General features: G+C 32.7%; 2 protein-coding genes across 2 annotated transcripts; both read right to left on the bottom strand.

Annotated features, from left to right (window-relative positions):
• Positions 1 to 5,872: 5,872 nt before the first annotated feature.
• On the bottom strand, positions 5,873 to 6,325 carry LOC145637203 (uncharacterized). The gene has a single exon (XM_081688680.1). The coding sequence runs from the start codon at positions 6,323 to 6,325 to the stop codon at positions 5,873 to 5,875; it is 453 nt and encodes a 150-aa protein (XP_081544806.1).
• Positions 6,326 to 7,276: 951 nt separating this feature from the next.
• Positions 7,277 to 16,722, bottom strand: LOC145635195 (uncharacterized). The gene is made up of 11 exons (XM_081686479.1): positions 16,454 to 16,722; positions 15,308 to 15,435; positions 12,052 to 12,096; positions 11,811 to 11,924; positions 11,058 to 11,126; positions 10,919 to 10,975; positions 10,611 to 10,724; positions 7,946 to 8,026; positions 7,793 to 7,861; positions 7,647 to 7,712; positions 7,277 to 7,556 (listed from the first exon to the last, which is right to left on the bottom strand). The coding sequence occupies exons 1-11, from the start codon at positions 16,644 to 16,646 to the stop codon at positions 7,512 to 7,514; spliced, it is 981 nt and encodes a 326-aa protein (XP_081542605.1). The 5' UTR covers positions 16,647 to 16,722; the 3' UTR covers positions 7,277 to 7,511.
• Between the last annotated feature and the right edge of the window lie 607 nt (positions 16,723 to 17,329).

The following is a 17,329-nucleotide window of genomic DNA, read 5'->3' as shown; positions in this document are numbered from 1 at the left end:
AAAATTTCAACATGACCAAAATATTAATTGGCCTTTGAATAATGTATGTAGTAGGATTGTAGACTGTAGAAGTGGTCCATTATAATGTTCATAAGCTAGTTTAATGAACTGTAATTGCGTTTATATAGATGAGGTCGGTATTTAAGAAAGAATTTAAAGCCATTTTATATTGATTCTAGCTAGGCCCTTCTAGCACCAATTTCTTAAAGATTCATAATTTAGCAAGGAGCCTAATTGCATGCATGATAATGTCTAAGTAACACGACCACAACAATTCTATCTCTCAATGAATTAATGCACTAACCGTTTTCTTCAAAAAAAAATAAAAAAAAAGTACCACGACCACAACAATTCTATCTCAAATAATCACATATAATTAGAGGTGATCGATAATAAAAGATTAAGTAGAGTATGGTAATAAGTAAATGTACAAATTATCAACACTAATAAATTATTTCAGAGTAATTAGCTTAGAACGTACCGTAACATGGGATTTAGACATATTGGAGTGTCACAATATAGTGTCATGACTTTTTACCAAGTTTTAGTTCATCAACCCTCACCCATGCAATATTTCAAAACCTAATATTTCAACAGCTTTTAACTAACCAACAAATAATGAATGCATGGAATTGAAGTAAATTAAACAATACGATTGACTTTAGTCATTGTCAAAACAATACTAAAACATTACAAGTACTATGTTTAGTAATTAGTAGTATAGAAAATTAAATTATGATTACTAATTAATTTAATTTGTACTCAATGTAAAAAAGTCTTTCAATTCCTTTTTGAAATATTTCTCTGCTTGAATGTAGGAGTGATTTATATTTAATTCGGTGGACAAAATATGTGTGATTGATGACCCAAATTATAGAGGGTTACTAACTTTTACTAACTCTATGCACAACCACCTCTTATTTTTCATGTCTTGGATTGCGTGCGAAGTTCTTGCGTGATGAACGGAGGGTATGATTGCCTTAATTTGTTGCTTAACATTCAAAGAAGAGTAATACAAAGTGAAATTACAGTACTTTTTCGTACTTTTCCTTAAGGGAGCCCCTGATAAAAAGTGATGTTGATTCAACCTATCTTATACAACAATCGCTAAAGTTAGGGATTAAGGGCATGTTCTCTTGGACTTAGGACATGTTCTAATAAACTGAAATCAGCTGAACTGAACTGAATATTTTATAAGAGAAGGAAATTAGGAGTTGAACTGAACTGAACTGAAAATAAACGTATGAGAACAGACTCTTAATTTCAACTCAGTTCAGTTTAGTTCAGTTCAATAACTCAGAACAGACCCTAATTTCATGTAGAATTTGAAAGGCTTTTGTTCTAGTTGCTTGTGTTTTACTTTTTTTTGAAAGAAGATTGAATTGAGGTTGGGTGTGTTCATGAATATCTATTCCGAATCTCCGATATCTAAGTCAATGCTTGAGAGAGAATAAAAGTTTTTTTTTTTTTTTTTTATTAGTTGACACTTATTCCTCTTTAGGAAGTTTATTTTTAGTTGACAATTTTTTTTTTGATAAGTTTTATATTTTGTATTTATTAGTCTACCTCATTTGTTTTATCATTCCCTCTCCTCTCCCCTAAATTAAACGTGTCAATTAAATAAAAAAGGAAGAAGTAAATAAGATTATATAATATTATTAAGATACAAAGTACACATTTACGATTATAAAGAGTAATATCAAAGAGTGAGGAGTAGCTCAAGTGGTTAGAGCTCTCCTCCCGATTCTAGGTGATTTTAGGATCAATTCTCATCACCTATACTTGCGTCTCTCTAAACACCAAAAAAAAAAAAAAAGAGTAATATCATAGGTATTCTCACAATATTAACATATACTACCTCCATTTCTTTTTAGTTGACATGTATTCTTTTTTAGGAAGTTTTTTTTTAATTGACACGTTTTCCTTTGGGGTAAATTTTTTACCTTGTATTTACAGGCTACCCCATTTGCTTTTTCATTCTCTCTCACTCTCTCTCCTCTTCTTAATATATGTGCCTAAATTTAACGTGTCAACTAAATAGAAACGGATGAAGTATGTCACAATGGCCAAGATACCAAGAGATGCATGATATCTCTATCTCTTAATATCTTTACTAAATCAGACATAATTGTAATGTACAAGATATCTCTTAATATTAAAAAAATCGTTCCTAATCCTAGTACTCTAGTAGTTTGGTTAAGTTGGCTGCATATTCGGTTCAATTGTTTAGGGATTTTGTACATCCTTATAAATAACTAATGAGGTATAATGGGCTAAGAGGAAAATGAGTTGGGTTGTTTAGTGAAGAAAAAAGAGTGGAGACTATTGGGCTTGGGTCGTTTGGTGTGTGTTTATAACTTATAATAAGAAAACTATACAAATATACAATGGCCCAACATTCATGTAATTATAAAGAGGTGACCTATAACAAGAAGGAAAGAAATAAAAGCTAGGATTTTCACTTCTTCATTGATCGTATAGGGCTGAGCAAAACTACCCGAAAATCCGTTCCGAAAATTAGGGTACCCGATCCGATAACTATAACGGTTCGGGTATCCGTTCCGATAAATTGTTATCGGGTATGGTTATGGGTATCATTTTAAAATTAACGGTTACCCGATCCGATCCGATAAGCATTCTTTTTGCTTTTTTTCCCTACTTAAATCTATTAACATTAATCTAAAATTTTACTTTACTTCATAATCACTTTATAATATCAATGATTAGTAACATTATTAATAATATGGTCAAGATCATATGGTATTTTTTTAATTAGTTGTAAATTCTATCATAATAACTACATAATTAAGTTTAATTATCATTATTGGATATCTTATTGGGGACCCGATAACCGATCCGAAAATTCGGGTACCCAAAATCCAGGTACCCGAACTTATTGGTTCCGATTATGGGTATCACTTTTAGTGATTTTGGTTACCGGGTACCCAAACTGTTAGTACTAACGGTACGGGTACCCGTCCCATGCTCACCCCTAGATCGTAATAGTCTTGTAGACAGCAAAAATCACTCCAACGGAGTAGTAAATTTTAGGAAATTTTAGATTTTAGCACCTCACAAAAACGCAACAATTGATTTTAACACCCCCATAAAAAAATGGATTTTAACACCAAATAAATTTCCAAAAATTTGGTATTACCACCACTTAACTGATTCCGTTTAGGAATCCGTTAAGTGGGCCCATAAGCCACGTGTTGTGTTATTATTGGCCAAAAAAAAAAAAATAAATAAATAAATAAATAAATAAAAGAACAACCTAAAACTACCCATTTCAAAATTAAGTACTCCCTCCGTCCTTTAATACAATGCCTCTTTCTCTTTATTATGTGAGGAATAATTGCTTAAAAGAGGCATTGTATTAAGGGACGGAAGGAGTACTTCACAATAATATCTTTGAAATCATTAACTATAATAATTTGTTTGGCATCTTATAAAAAAAAATTAAATAAATAAATAAATAAATAAATATATATATATATATATCTTTGAAATCATTATATGACTTGTTATTCTTAGTTGATTTATATATTTAATAAATCGTTGATTACTATTTCGATAAGTTATGATATGACATTCAGCGTAGCAATTCTGGGCACTATCCAGGCCATATACTAGTAATAATATATTTTTAAATAAATGATCTAAATCAAGTATATATGTGTGTCATGTGTATCCTTCTCTTCTAGAAATTATAAATTATACTAATGCTTATATCAAGATTCCAATTTTAAGACAATCACAAAATTCACCATATGAATCAAAAAAGTCATACCATTTTTTGTTATGTAATAGTTGTATTTATTTATTATTTTAATGTTATTAAGTTAGTTTTTTTTTTTTTTTTTTTTAATAATTTTTTTTAGAAAGAGCTATAAGCTATTTTAGCATTTGATAAGATAGATGATTTAAGGAGTTAGTCAAATCATTTAATGTAATCGGTCATATAGCTAATCAAACAGTTAAAATAACTTATACCAACTAAGGGCCTGTTCTCATTGACTGAACTCAGCTGAACTGAACTGAATTGAGCTGAGCTGAGCCGAACTGAACTGATAATAAACGTATGAGAACATGCCCTAAGTACTTGCCAAGTACCAAATAGGAGCCTGAACACCCGCATATTTTAATTTGTAGTTTGGATCTTAACATCGTTAACCTACTTTTAAAAAAATTGAGTTCAATGCAATGTGATTGTACAATATTAATTAGGAATTTGTTCAAATAAATCAAACAAATTTTTTTACTATTAATTTTTTTAATAATCCTATTTGGAGCTATTAAGAGATTTGATTTGACATAGTCATTGCAAATAATATGAAACGAAGGTAGTATATATGGTACGAAGTAGTATAAAAGTACATAAAGCTCCTTCCCATTTGAAATGTTTGTCTCATTTATAAACATTAGATATATCCTTCTCATTTTAAGGTAGTATAATCTAGCATTCAACAATTTTTTTTTTTTTTTTCTAATATATATATATATATATATATATATATATATATATATAGTTGAGATCCAATGAGAAGGATGAGAAGGAACAAATGTACATATATTTTACACTAAATGTGCATTTTTTTGGGTTTTTTTGTCAAAAACTACCTAATAAAACCAATATTTTGCGAGAAACTACCTATTAAAAAAAAATGTTGTAATAAACTACCTAATAAAGGTAAAATGATGTAAAAAACTACCTAAGAAAAGGTAAAATGTTGTAAAATACTATCTATACCGAATTTTCACCGTTGATTGACCTCAAAACACTCTAAAACCACCGTTTTCATTCCCAAAACTAACACAACTTGCTTGAAATCGTCTCCACCACATCTAAAGCACCTTCCAACCCCAAAGCCACCACCTCTAACCCTAAAAACCACCATCCCGAAGCACTAATCTACCCTCACCAACTCAAAATATCCTCCAACCACCCCGAAAATAACATTACCACCTTGAAAACCAACCCTAACGGTGGTTTTGGGGGTGTTCTAAGTGGATCAACATCCTAAAATTAAGTTAACGGTGGAATTTTGGTCAAAGGTAGTATATATATTACAACATTTTATCTTTTATTAGGTAGTTTATTACAACATTTTTTTTATTAGGTAGTTTCTCACAAAATTTAGGCTTTATTAGGTAGTTTCTCACAAAATGTCCTTTTTTATATTGAATGTGCATAATTGTGTTTCAACCTAATAAAAAATTTTAATTTTCTGAAAAAACGAAAAATATGCACATTTGTTCAAAAAAATATGCACATCAAATTTGAGCCAAATATTTTTTTGCACATTTAGTACAAAATTATGCACAAAAAATCCTTCTCATTCTTCTCGTTTGACCCTAAATCTATATATTTTTAATATAGTTAAAACTATATACTTCGTATATTTTAATTATATTGATTGAAATTATGTAAAAAGTAAATGAAATAAACAGAAAATAAATACTTCAAAAGACGTTGAAGTGACATTTTATTATATCTCTATTTTTATTTCTTAAATACGGAGTATTACAAATATGTTTTTAATATCATGTACCTAGAACTATTATTATTATTATTATTATTATTATTATTATTATTATTATTATTATTAGGAGTATAACAAATATGTTTTTTTTTTTTTTTTTTTTTTTTTGATAAAAGAGTATAACAATATGTTACGGAGTACATTATATAATTGTGCAAATTTCTAAATAAGACAATATTAATAAAAGAAGACAATATTAATAAAACTTGCAATGTGCAAGTTGTCAACAACTCAACATTATCAACGCAACCAAGAGAGTTTCTCCACCACATACACAAAAACAAAGAAGGAAAAAAAAAAGTTTCATCAACCAACATTATCAAACACCTTCAAGGATCATCGAGAGGAATTGGACCCCAAAAGAGGACCCAAACCAACAAGACATTAGGAACCAAAATTGGAATCAAAGGATTAACTTCACTCACGAGCTTCTTTCTAAACAATCTTTTCCTGAAAAACAATCTTTTACTTTCATCATCCCATTTAGCTTCTTCAACTCCTTTGCCCAAAATCAGAGGTGGGGGTTGACTGTAAGGGCACTTTGACCTCCAAGAAATTGGGGGTGCCCTTAATCTTTTAAGGAAGAGAGAGAAACTCCATTTTAAGTTGAATGTTGGGTTGTTTTGGTATTTGGGGCAGAGTAAAGGTGGGAAATCCCAGTTTAGATAACAGGGGATTTGGTTAGCAATGAAATATTGAGAGTGGAGTGATGGGTTTGTAGTTGGGTTTGTTAAGATGTGTGTTAGGGCTGTGAATTTTTGCTCCCATGTTGTATCCTCCATTTTTGTTGCTTTGGGAGAAAGCTAGAAATGAAAGTATTGAGTGAGAGGATTGGTTTGAATTTTTTGTTCCAGTGTAAGATGGTTTTGGGTTATGCCTCGTGCCCACCATGTATGTCTTATGGTTGGATAAGCTGAGCCCGGCCCGTCCTACTTGATATGTATGCCGTGCTACACATTGTGTCATGTCAAAGTACGCTATTTCGACTCTATTTTGTATCCGGGTTGGACACTCGACACTCAGACGAGGACATGAATTCCTTACTTTACACTTCAATGCTTATTTAGATGCTTCAATCATCTTTAACCACAAAACCATAGAAAATATAGAAATAAAAGGAACGAAAAGAAGTATGTGCTATAAATAGGCTTTAAATAACATTTTAACAAGATTAACAATCAAGTTAGCTTAAAATGTGTGTAAAGTATTTTTACGACATAATACTTGCAATTCGAGTAGAGTTATCTAAAATTAGGAATATGTTCCATTTATGTCGTTCCCTCTCACTAGTGTCCACATTTAAATTAGGACAGTGTCCTTGTGTCTGAAATTTCTTACCCTTACTTATCAGATACTTATTTTTACTTGATTGAATTGAATAAGCTTATTTTTACTTATTTTTACATGTGTCTTCTATTCTTCTAATAAGCTTGATATTGAGCTAGTGTTTACTAAACTTGCACGCTTATTAATACTTCATATTTTGAACTAAAAACATGGATAGATCACCGAAGGACCAAGTAAAATTTCATTAATTAGATTTCTTCAATAGCTCAGGAGGGTTGAAGAAACTGTAAGAAGAATGATACCTGAAACAAGAAGAAAAGTGAAAAGGCAAGCCTAACAGACTGACATAATCCATATTTTTCTTTTTTTGCAGCTTTCTTATATAATAAGCTTGCAAAAGGCTTCCTCCTAGTAATGTTACTTGTGTTCCATGCGCTGAGACAGACTGAATTCAACCGCCGCAATATGATAATCACGAGAACATGTTTTGCAAAACACTGTACAATCTGTAATAGTCTGCACATTAACATTGTTACACTGAAATTTCGCGTATAGCAGTAATGATATATTTAGCCTACAACCTATAATCCTGAATTACGTATTATCAACGCCAAAATTGTCGTTTCTTCTAGGGTTCTTCTGTATGTGCATTGTTCTTAGTTATCTTCAGTGTGGCAACAATCATCTCAAAGCAAACAAGAGGTAGAAAACAGCTAGAGCAGAAACCTGAATTAAATCCAACTTAAGATCAGCTTCCAGCTTAATTATGACTACGAGAGAGTATTCAACAAACAAGAAGATCCACATTAGACTTACCAGAAAAGGCACCAACGACAACACGCTCATGGCAAGTGTAAGCAGGAAAACAGCCACAGAAGATGCCTACGATAAGCAAACTCGAAATTTGCTTCAGCTCAATCACGACAAAGAATTGTAAAAATCCAGGCTCATCATAAACTTACCAGAGAAAAAAAAACTGATAACAACCATCTCAGAAAAAGAATGGTAGGAAATACAACTACAACAGACACCTGGAATAAGCCAACTCAAAAATATCAGTTCAATTATGAGACAACTTGTTTATTAAGGGTCCATAGTTAAGTAAGTTAACTTACCAGATAGAACACCAACTCTTCACTGGCAAAAACAGCAGTAAAATCATTTATCTCCATCTTTTGTCTGAGAAAACCTTGCAACTATAAGCATATCTATTAGCAACAAGCACACAACGAAATATAGTATACAAAAGCTCAATGTCAAGAAAGCAGTAGGAAAGCATGCTCAGTTCAGGTGCACATCAAACTAAGGCTATAAGCGCACCTGGCTACTGTCTACCAACTGCCAAATAAACAAGTAAGAGAAAAAGCATAGTGATTTTTTCTCCATTAAAGAACAATAAGCTGAATCTGATTTTTTGGTCAAATCTCATCAACATCGATTTTACTAATTTATTACCATTATACATAATATGTGACAGAAGCACAGAACTAGCCTCAAATCAGAAACCAGAATTCATTAGTATCCTAAACCCAACAAGAAAGCCTGAAATCTATCAGAGTTCAGTTATTCAATCTAATGTCAAACACAGCATGCTTTTCATGCATAATTTTAATTTTGGACATAAATCACATTAGCTCCAGCTCATATTGCCTTATTATGAGATGTAAGCTTCAACCAGATCAAGTTACATACTTTGATGTATAGCTCAATAAAAACCAATCTAGTAATTCTTTGATCATGCCTTGCCAAATGATAGGCTATAAAGCTTTAGTGATTTAGCAGACTATAACATACTTCGTAAGTGATAAGCCTCTAATCCGACATTGATATTTAAGAGACTATTGAACTTAAAAGTCCTAGTAAGTCCATGTGGTGAGTTCACCTACCACTGAAACTGAATAGATGAGATTAGTCTCACTTGTAATGAAAAACTGTTAAAATAGCTTCTGCCAGACTAGGGTAAATAAAATAGCAGAGCAGAGGGTTCAAATTACTGTAGTCAGAGAAAATCAAGGGAGCTATGTTGATAAGTACTAGAAAAGTGATTGGAGCTATGTCACACCTTTTTCTAGTTTACTTGTTTTGCATTTCATTCTCTGTACTTCGAAAATCGAAATAGATGACCAAAAATTAAGAAATAAAGTAGGAACTAGGACGACATCTGAGGTCATGAGGTGGGAACTGGGGAGTAAAAGATTGGGAAAATACTCCCACATCCAATAAGAATCAAATCCTCATTTCAAGATGAAAGTTGGATGCTAGATTGTAAGATACTACTTCCAACACCAAGCCACATGGTTTAGGTCCTAAAGAAAAAATAAATCTAGTAATTTTCACATAAATAAATTGTGCTTAATAGGGGTACTATGTTTTAGGTAATCCATGTCCCTTTGGCTTGATATGAATAAATTTTCTGAAAATGCTAAATATGAATCATTATCAGCAGGCAGGTACCTACGGTGAAGAAATTGCTAGCCAAAAATCCTAATCACCACTTGAGTTTTGTAACTAAGGGCTTGCCTTGCATTATCTTTCTAGGGAAAATATACAAGAGATGTTTGTTAATGGTAGCAAGGAAAAGCTATGTAAGTTGAGTCATAACAAGTTCACAAACAAGTAGTCTATCTCTACGGTTTGATTGATAACAAAGTAGAAGAGAAAGGGAGGGGGAGGGAAAAAGAAGGAAGGGGAAGGAATGGAAGGGGAGGGAGAAGGTAAGGTCACATTTTCCCTCCAAATCTTTCCAGCATTGGAAGGATTTGTTTTATGAAAGATGAAGGGAAATGGATCCTTCCTTTCCCTCCTACCAAAAGGTATCCAAAGAAGGGGGGGATGAATCCCTTCTATTCCCTTCTCTTCCTTTCCCTCCAATTCTCTCAATCCAAACAATGTGTTAAGGATTGCTGTTGTAACAGATAGTAATGAAGTGACTTAAGGGAGGGTATTATGGGTAGTTTAGTATGTTAGTAGTTATCAAATGTAGTATGGGCAATTTGGTAAATCTAGTATTATTAGGTTAGTAGTTTGTAACCTTAGCATAAATAGAGGGAGGGTAGAAAGAAGAAGGTAGGCAGAAATTGGATTGAAACTTGTTGAGAGTTGTGACCTCAAGTCACTCATTGGAGAGTTATGAGCAAAATCACTATTGAGAGTAATATCCTTAAGCTATTAACTTATCCTTTGTAACCCTTCCAGCATTATCAACCAATAGTAAAGCTTCCATCTTTCTTATTTCTTCTTTACAAATTAATTTACCAAACAATCTTTCTCTTTATTTTACTGTTATTAGCATGAGGAATATCAGTCTATTACACAGATGCAAGGAACATAAACAAGAACAACTCAAACATGCTTCACTAAAAATGTGTGAGCTAGGTCCACCGGCAAGCAAGAAGATGTTTTATTGATCTTGAGTGAAATAAAATCATGGAATAGGCTAGGTTAAAACCTCAGGAAATAAGCCTGGAGATCACACGATGTAACTAGTTCCCATGTAAGATCTGCTATTCTCATGAATTTTGTTTGATTGAACTAAGTAATTTTTGATTGATCGAATTGATTTCCATCAACTATATTGATGATTAAATTTATTTATAGGAGCAAACAAATCAAGGCATATTTTAACAAATAAAATCACTCGAGCCAAAGCATCAACAAGCAATTCTGAAAAATCTCCTCCCCACCCTTCCCAACCCCCACCCCCAAAAGAAAAAGGAAAAAAAAAAAAGGGCCACAGAGTGAATGATAAAGAGAAGGGGACTCAATTCAGAGATGACAAACCTGATGGTGATACTTTTTGATAGCAGTATATGATCTTCTTAGTAGGTTTATTGCTTCTGAAGAGTAGGCAACTAGCATATCATGATATCTTCTACCAGGCAATTTGTTAATAAACTGCAAGAGACACAGAAAGGTTAACTAAGGAAATGTAAAACATACAGAAGTAGTCAAAGGGAAGCTGCCATTTAAATCACTAAGCACTACACATTTAACATATACAAATTTCACAGAAAAGAGGGAGAGAGGGGGGGGGGGGGGGGGGGGAGAAAGAATCAAACAAAAAGTTTAAACACGTGCATAGCTACAACCTTAAAGAATAAACATCTTTCATTGCGTAAGTGCCATCGTAGCTCCCCTGTTCTTCTCTGCCAAAAAGTTATAAACTCAGTAGGCAGCATAAAAGATATAGTGAACAGAAAGCATAGACTTCAGCTAGGTGAGACATACTTCTATGACTTCGCGAGCCTGCTCAAGCTTCTGAACATGAAACCAGAGTTCTGGGATGATTTTTGCCATCTGTGAAACAGTAGCCCATTAGATGAGGCTAGGAATGAAATAGCTGATACGGCATACTGTTTATAAAAAAAAAAAAAAAAAAAAAAAAAAAAACCTGTTGTCACCCAGGAAATGTACGATGATAGCTTAATAATTTCAACGGTTAATCAGTAACAACAAAGGCATATTACAGCCTGAATGTCTCTTATAAGAAAGTAGTAATACCTAGTTTATATACTCCATACATAATTTACAAGAGGAGGACATCTCAGTTGCATTGTAACTTTAGGATACTGACAAGTATTTTGGAATATACCATCAATCAGGACCTTAAAGGTCACAAACAAACTGTATAGTATCTTGCATGGGCAGCATGCTAGAAAAACAATTAAAATTAAATCAGATCCTGTTGGCACACATGGAATGTACGGCAATTTGCAGGCAGAAAATTCTAGTGTTTTAAGCATTTCGTATTATTTGAAAATCAAAAAGACTTGCTTGCTAGTTTGGGCAGTAATGTTCGTTAAATTCTCTTCTTAACTTTGCTTTCATTCTATAAAGCCTGCATATGCCTTACTCAGGATGAACTTTTCATGTCAATGTGACAAGCGGAATTTTTACTTTTCCAAAAGTGACTATACAGTCTCAGAGAACATTTCAGTTGCATGTATTGATGAATTTACTCTGTTCTAGCTTATGCCTTACCAATTCAACTTTTGAAGCAAGCGATTCCACTGATCTCTTGTCATCCTTAACCCTGACTTTCAATTGACTGATGTTCAAGTCATTTCTTCTAACGACAGCCTCCAATTCTCGTACCTAAGGATGCCCAAGTGAATAAATATAGTGGTATTTATTCCCTTTCAATGGTTTCAATTGATCATTAAAAAGGAAAACCCAATTTAAAAGGCACCAAAGTGGACCAAACCAATAAACTTTAGCATACCTGTTCTTCAAGCAAATTTATCATTTCCTCATAGTCTGGTGCATCCTGCAAATTATTTTACAAGATGAGTAAAGATGATAAACTTTATACCGATCCCGCGATCCGAACACCAATGCTTCCAGCTTATTTAATCATTAATACAGTAAGAGATAGTAAACATTCAATCACATTAGACAAGATCAAACAAAAAAAGGCTTCCATAGGTCAAAATTATTCAGCAAAGTTTTATGCCAAAAAGATAGTCAACACTCATAAGCGATCATTTATATCAACCAAACGATGAAGGATGACATGCAGAAAACAACCAAGAATACACATTTGGATATGCATAAAAATGAACCCACTTTATGTACTGTAGATTTTATTATCATGACTAAAATACATTCTCTATTAGGTTTCATGCGCTCGGCAATTTGTCTTTCTCTCGCTACCAAGGCTCTATAGTCTATACATCCAAACAACTTTCACATTCAAATTTTGGAGGGTACAGAAATCCTGGCTCGCATGAAGATTTTGCTGCCTCTATCAATCATACAAGATAACTGAGACCCTTGAACCACTGTCCAGCCTCATTAATAGATAACCGACATCCAAAAACACTTGCATAATGAGTTAGTGGTAAAAATACATCAATTTGTTACAAGAGAAAATCACTTTATCTACAGAGCAACAGGATCTTGATTTTTGTTGGAACATTTTTGTTGTTCTTGTTTGGTCTTTGGATGACGTATGCAGAAAACAACCAAGAATACACACTGGGATGTGCATAAAAATGAATCCATTTATGTACTGCAGATTTTATTAGCATAACTAATATACATTCTCTAGTAAATAGTTGACATGGCTAAATTGACAATCCATTGCTGAAATAAAGAAGGCTGGTTGAGATAGTATTTGATAATTTGATTGCATTAAAGACAGTGTAAATGAAAAAAACACAATAGAATTTTTGTTTTCCTTGTTGTCTCCTTGAAGATGTAGGTAGGTTTACTCTTTTGAACTATTTAAAAATTTCCATATCTATTTACGATATACTAAAATATAATGCTCAATCCTAAAGTGCTAATGTCAATATTACCTTTCAAAATATGCACACAATTACGTTCACAGTGATGAGATTTGATTTATATGAATTAACTTGAGGGAAATAAATATCAAATGTATTCATCCTCTCTAGAAGGAAAACTCTAGAAGTAGAAGAATGACACCGGTCACTCCAAAAATGTAGGGGAGCATCTTCCATACAAAAGTCACTTTTTTGCCATCCACAGCCAAGGTTTAACACAGATGGAAGCAATCCATTTTGTGGAAATATTTCTTTCACAGCTAAGGTGTCAACCATGAGAACCAACAAGCAATGAAAACATAGAAAGCTAAGACTATAGCTGAAAAGCTCAGTAAAAAAGAGCAATCTAGAAGACATGGCTAGCTAATCAATGTAAATGACCAAGCCAAGGCAGAGAAAACAAGTTACAAATACAAGTACTAATCCAACAAGACACTGCTAAGCTGCATATTGATCCTTCCATTTTAATTTGTTGAAGCTGTAGCTAGAACAGTTATGAAAATATGCTTAGTTTTCAATCCCCTGATTGTTTTAATTTTAAATGCGCCTGAACTTGATTATTAGATGCCATCCAATCACTGAAATATCAAGAAGCTTTTTGCAGTGTTGATGAGCTCCTCAGCATAGTTGGAAAGTCTCTAGAACAACTATCACTTCAGGCACTTTAATTTGGTTAGGCATGGGTAAGGTCATAAATCATGCAGTCTTGATGCAGTGGCGATTCCAGTATGGGTTCAGCTGAACCCATACTGGATTTGGGGAAAATTCGTAATTTAGAGGGGAAAAAAAATTCTAAGTTAAATAAAAAATGCAACTTCTTATATCATTTATACCTTCTGTGGTTCAGCGGTCAAAGAATTCACGTGCAAAGTATTCTCTTAGATGGGGACGCGGGATCAAACCCCTTGCCAAACCCTAACACAATAGCCTATTTTAGTATTTTACTGTTTATACCATCATACTTTTAGTTAATACAAGTATTATTTTATATTTTTTTCCTTTTAAAAAAAGTATTATATTATATTTATTTTTATTTTACTATTGTATACTTAGGATTACTTTTTTCCTTTTCATTAAAATCAAAGAATTTATACATGTATTATTTTACACCATCATACTTTTATTTTGTACAAGTATTATATTATCTCTGTTTCATATATTTTTTGCAATTTTGAAATATTTTATATCTTAAAAATAATACTCCAAACTTGCAAAAATTATGAAACGGAAGTACTCCCTCCGTCCCTAAATTACATTCCTCTTTGGAAATTTACACGGGAATTAAGGAGGAAAGAATAAGACAAATAACAATAATTAGATAATGCAATGGGAAGTACAAAGATAGATTAGTTATTACTCATGACATGTCATCAATCCTTTGCAAAAAAAAGGACCAATCACATGCTCCTAATTGAAAATTTTTAACCAATCATATTCATTGTAATTTGGCACAAGGATTATGAGTGAGATTAGGTAAGGATGAGTGAGAAAGCATAAATATAAAACAGAAAAAGAGAGTTGATTTACTAAAAAAAACTTACCAAAAATAGAAAGGAGGAATGTAATTTAGGGACGGGGGGAGTAGTATATAATATTTTTGGATAAACATCAGTTAACTAAACTATATTTCTAGTCCAAAAAAAAAAAAAAAACCTGGTATATTCGAGAACTTCGAGAGTCCGAACCCATAATGACAAATTCCTGGAATCGCCACTGCCTTGATGTAGCATATTACAAAATCATAAAAACTTATACAAGCGTTATCACATTATAAACATTTGCATTGGCATATCATGGCTTTCTCACCTCTTTTCAACTTTCCTCCTAATTTCGCAAAGACAACATAGGTATATTTGTATAGTCAAGCAAACTCAACAATGCAGATGTGTAAATGATATACACCTCTAATCCCATACACTTGTAAGGAATTCAGTTCAATTTAGTTAAAATTGCATTAGCATGATAAAGTGGTGTCTAATATTACATCGATATCATGAAATGACCTACAATCTTCTATTGATGTTAAAAAAATAAAAAAGTAAAAAAACATGTAACGATGCATTAATGTTGTAGAGTAACAAACATTTAGGATCAAAAGATTTTGGCTAAGTGGCTAACAATCTATTTTGGAATGAAGGGAATAACAACTGACAACTTCCAGATCATGGAAAAAGGTACGAAGCTGCTGACCTTTAAGTTGGACAAATCAGAATCCAGGTGTTGTATAGTACGGCTAAGCTCCTCAATTTTCATCTCACAATTTCCAATAAGAAGGCTTTTACTGTCGAGTTCTTGGCCAGTCATCTCAGTCAAATGTTCTGTAGCAATATTGATCCACAACATATATGAGTAGATATCATTCAGAACAAATATCTATAGGAATTAAAACATCTGCAAGGAATGATAAGCAAATCAGAACTTAAAACAACGTCAAATGATAACATTTCCAAATTTTGCAATAATTCACATACCAATGAACAAAGTGACCTAATTCATATACCAATGAACAAAGTGACCACAAACATAAGAAAAACAAAATTAGTCAGTACACAGAAAGGTATAACAGAATTTAATCTTTTCAAACTTTAAGCTGAGGAAAAGTGATAAGCCAAAATCAGCAGAATTTGCAGAAGATTGCAGCCTTATTATTCGTTTCACACCATTTTTGGTTAAAGCCTCGAATCAAGACAATCAGCAGGGTTATCTATTTTTCAATCTAGCAAAATATTATCAATCGTTTCTAAAATTGCAGGAAATGAAAAACACAGAGAACTTTGAATCATAATATAAAACTACTATATACTTTTATAATTTTTACGGAGTATCATTGCTCAGTTGGACTGAAATCAGCTTTGAAACCGACAAAATTGCAGATAAATGTCAATATTCAAGCAAACTAATCAGAAATTAGCATAAACTTCAATTTACAAGAGAATTTAGCTATTCTTATTCTCCTTTCTACTCAAAATCTTAGTCGTTTCACAACTTTCTTCTGTTGCAAGAAATTAAATCATTCTACAATATGAATGCAACTTCAAATATCACTATTTTGAATCAATTTTCAATTATAAGCCAATTTACGAAGTACTTGTACATTACAATGCGATGAACTGTGCCAATTTACAAAATCAATGAAATTAATAATGAAAATACTTTCAATAATATGATATTATGCTCCATCAATCATCGAACTTAATTACTCACAAATCAAATCAAATGTACGGAAAATTTCCAGATTAATCCCAATCAAAAACACTCAAATACAGTCGAAATTACAAAGGTAATAATCAGCAATCATGAATATTGTTAAATTAGGAAGAAATCGAGAAGAGATACCTAATCGAGCAATTTTGAGCTTCATATCCTGGATTTCGCATTCCAAATTAGTGTCAGAATTTGAGCAAATTTGGTGATTTTGAAATTGAGGATGGTTGATCTCAGTGGAATCAACAGTGACAGCATTGGAAGTGGAGAAGAGAGAGAGGAAGAATGCGATGGCGAGGTACGCCGTTGGTAAGGTCATCGCCATTGCCACTTTGCTGCTACTCTTCACGTCTTGACTTCCCAATTTCCCTCTCAATTTTGTTCTTCTCGTAATGAAAAAAAAAAAAAACAGAAAGCCTCTTAGCTACAGTGGCCGCTTGTGAAAAAAACAAATTAATCCTTATAACACCGACAAAATAACTTGTATATTACCGATTGAGTAACTCTTTACTGACCGGTAATTCCTATAATGCTAAATCAAGTAACCCCTATAACATTAACGAAGTAGCTCTCATGATAGTTGGCCACATGGTGTGGCTAGCCACATATAAGAATTTGATAATCTCGCAAAATTAATCTACTCGCAAACTTCATTATTCACGTGCAAACCCCTAACATTATAAGCGATTTTACCCTAATTTGCTATAGAATCCGGTAGGAATGTAAATTAAGTCTAGTTAAAATGTGGTCAAATCTTGCGGTTGCGGTAAGTCGCTTTGTGACCACTAACCAGTGACCTTAGAGCATCATTAGTGTTGAGGATACTTATATCCTTTTCTGGTTTCTCTCTCCTTTCCTACACTTGACACATCACTTTCTCTTTCCTCCACATCACTTCCCACTATTTCCATCCTTTTACTCATCCTTTCCCTTCAAAATTTCCAACATCAATGAGTATCCTTTCCCACTTTCTCTCTCCTACTTACATATACCTCACCATTTATTCCT

The sequence above is a fragment of the Chenopodium album genome, chromosome 6 (assembly GCF_948465745.1).
Source record: "Chenopodium album chromosome 6, dcCheAlbu1.1, whole genome shotgun sequence".
NCBI classification, from domain to species: Eukaryota; Viridiplantae; Streptophyta; class Magnoliopsida; order Caryophyllales; family Amaranthaceae; genus Chenopodium; species Chenopodium album.
The sequence above is the reverse complement of the archived record's forward strand: the minus strand, read 5'-3'. Positions and strand labels throughout refer to the sequence as shown.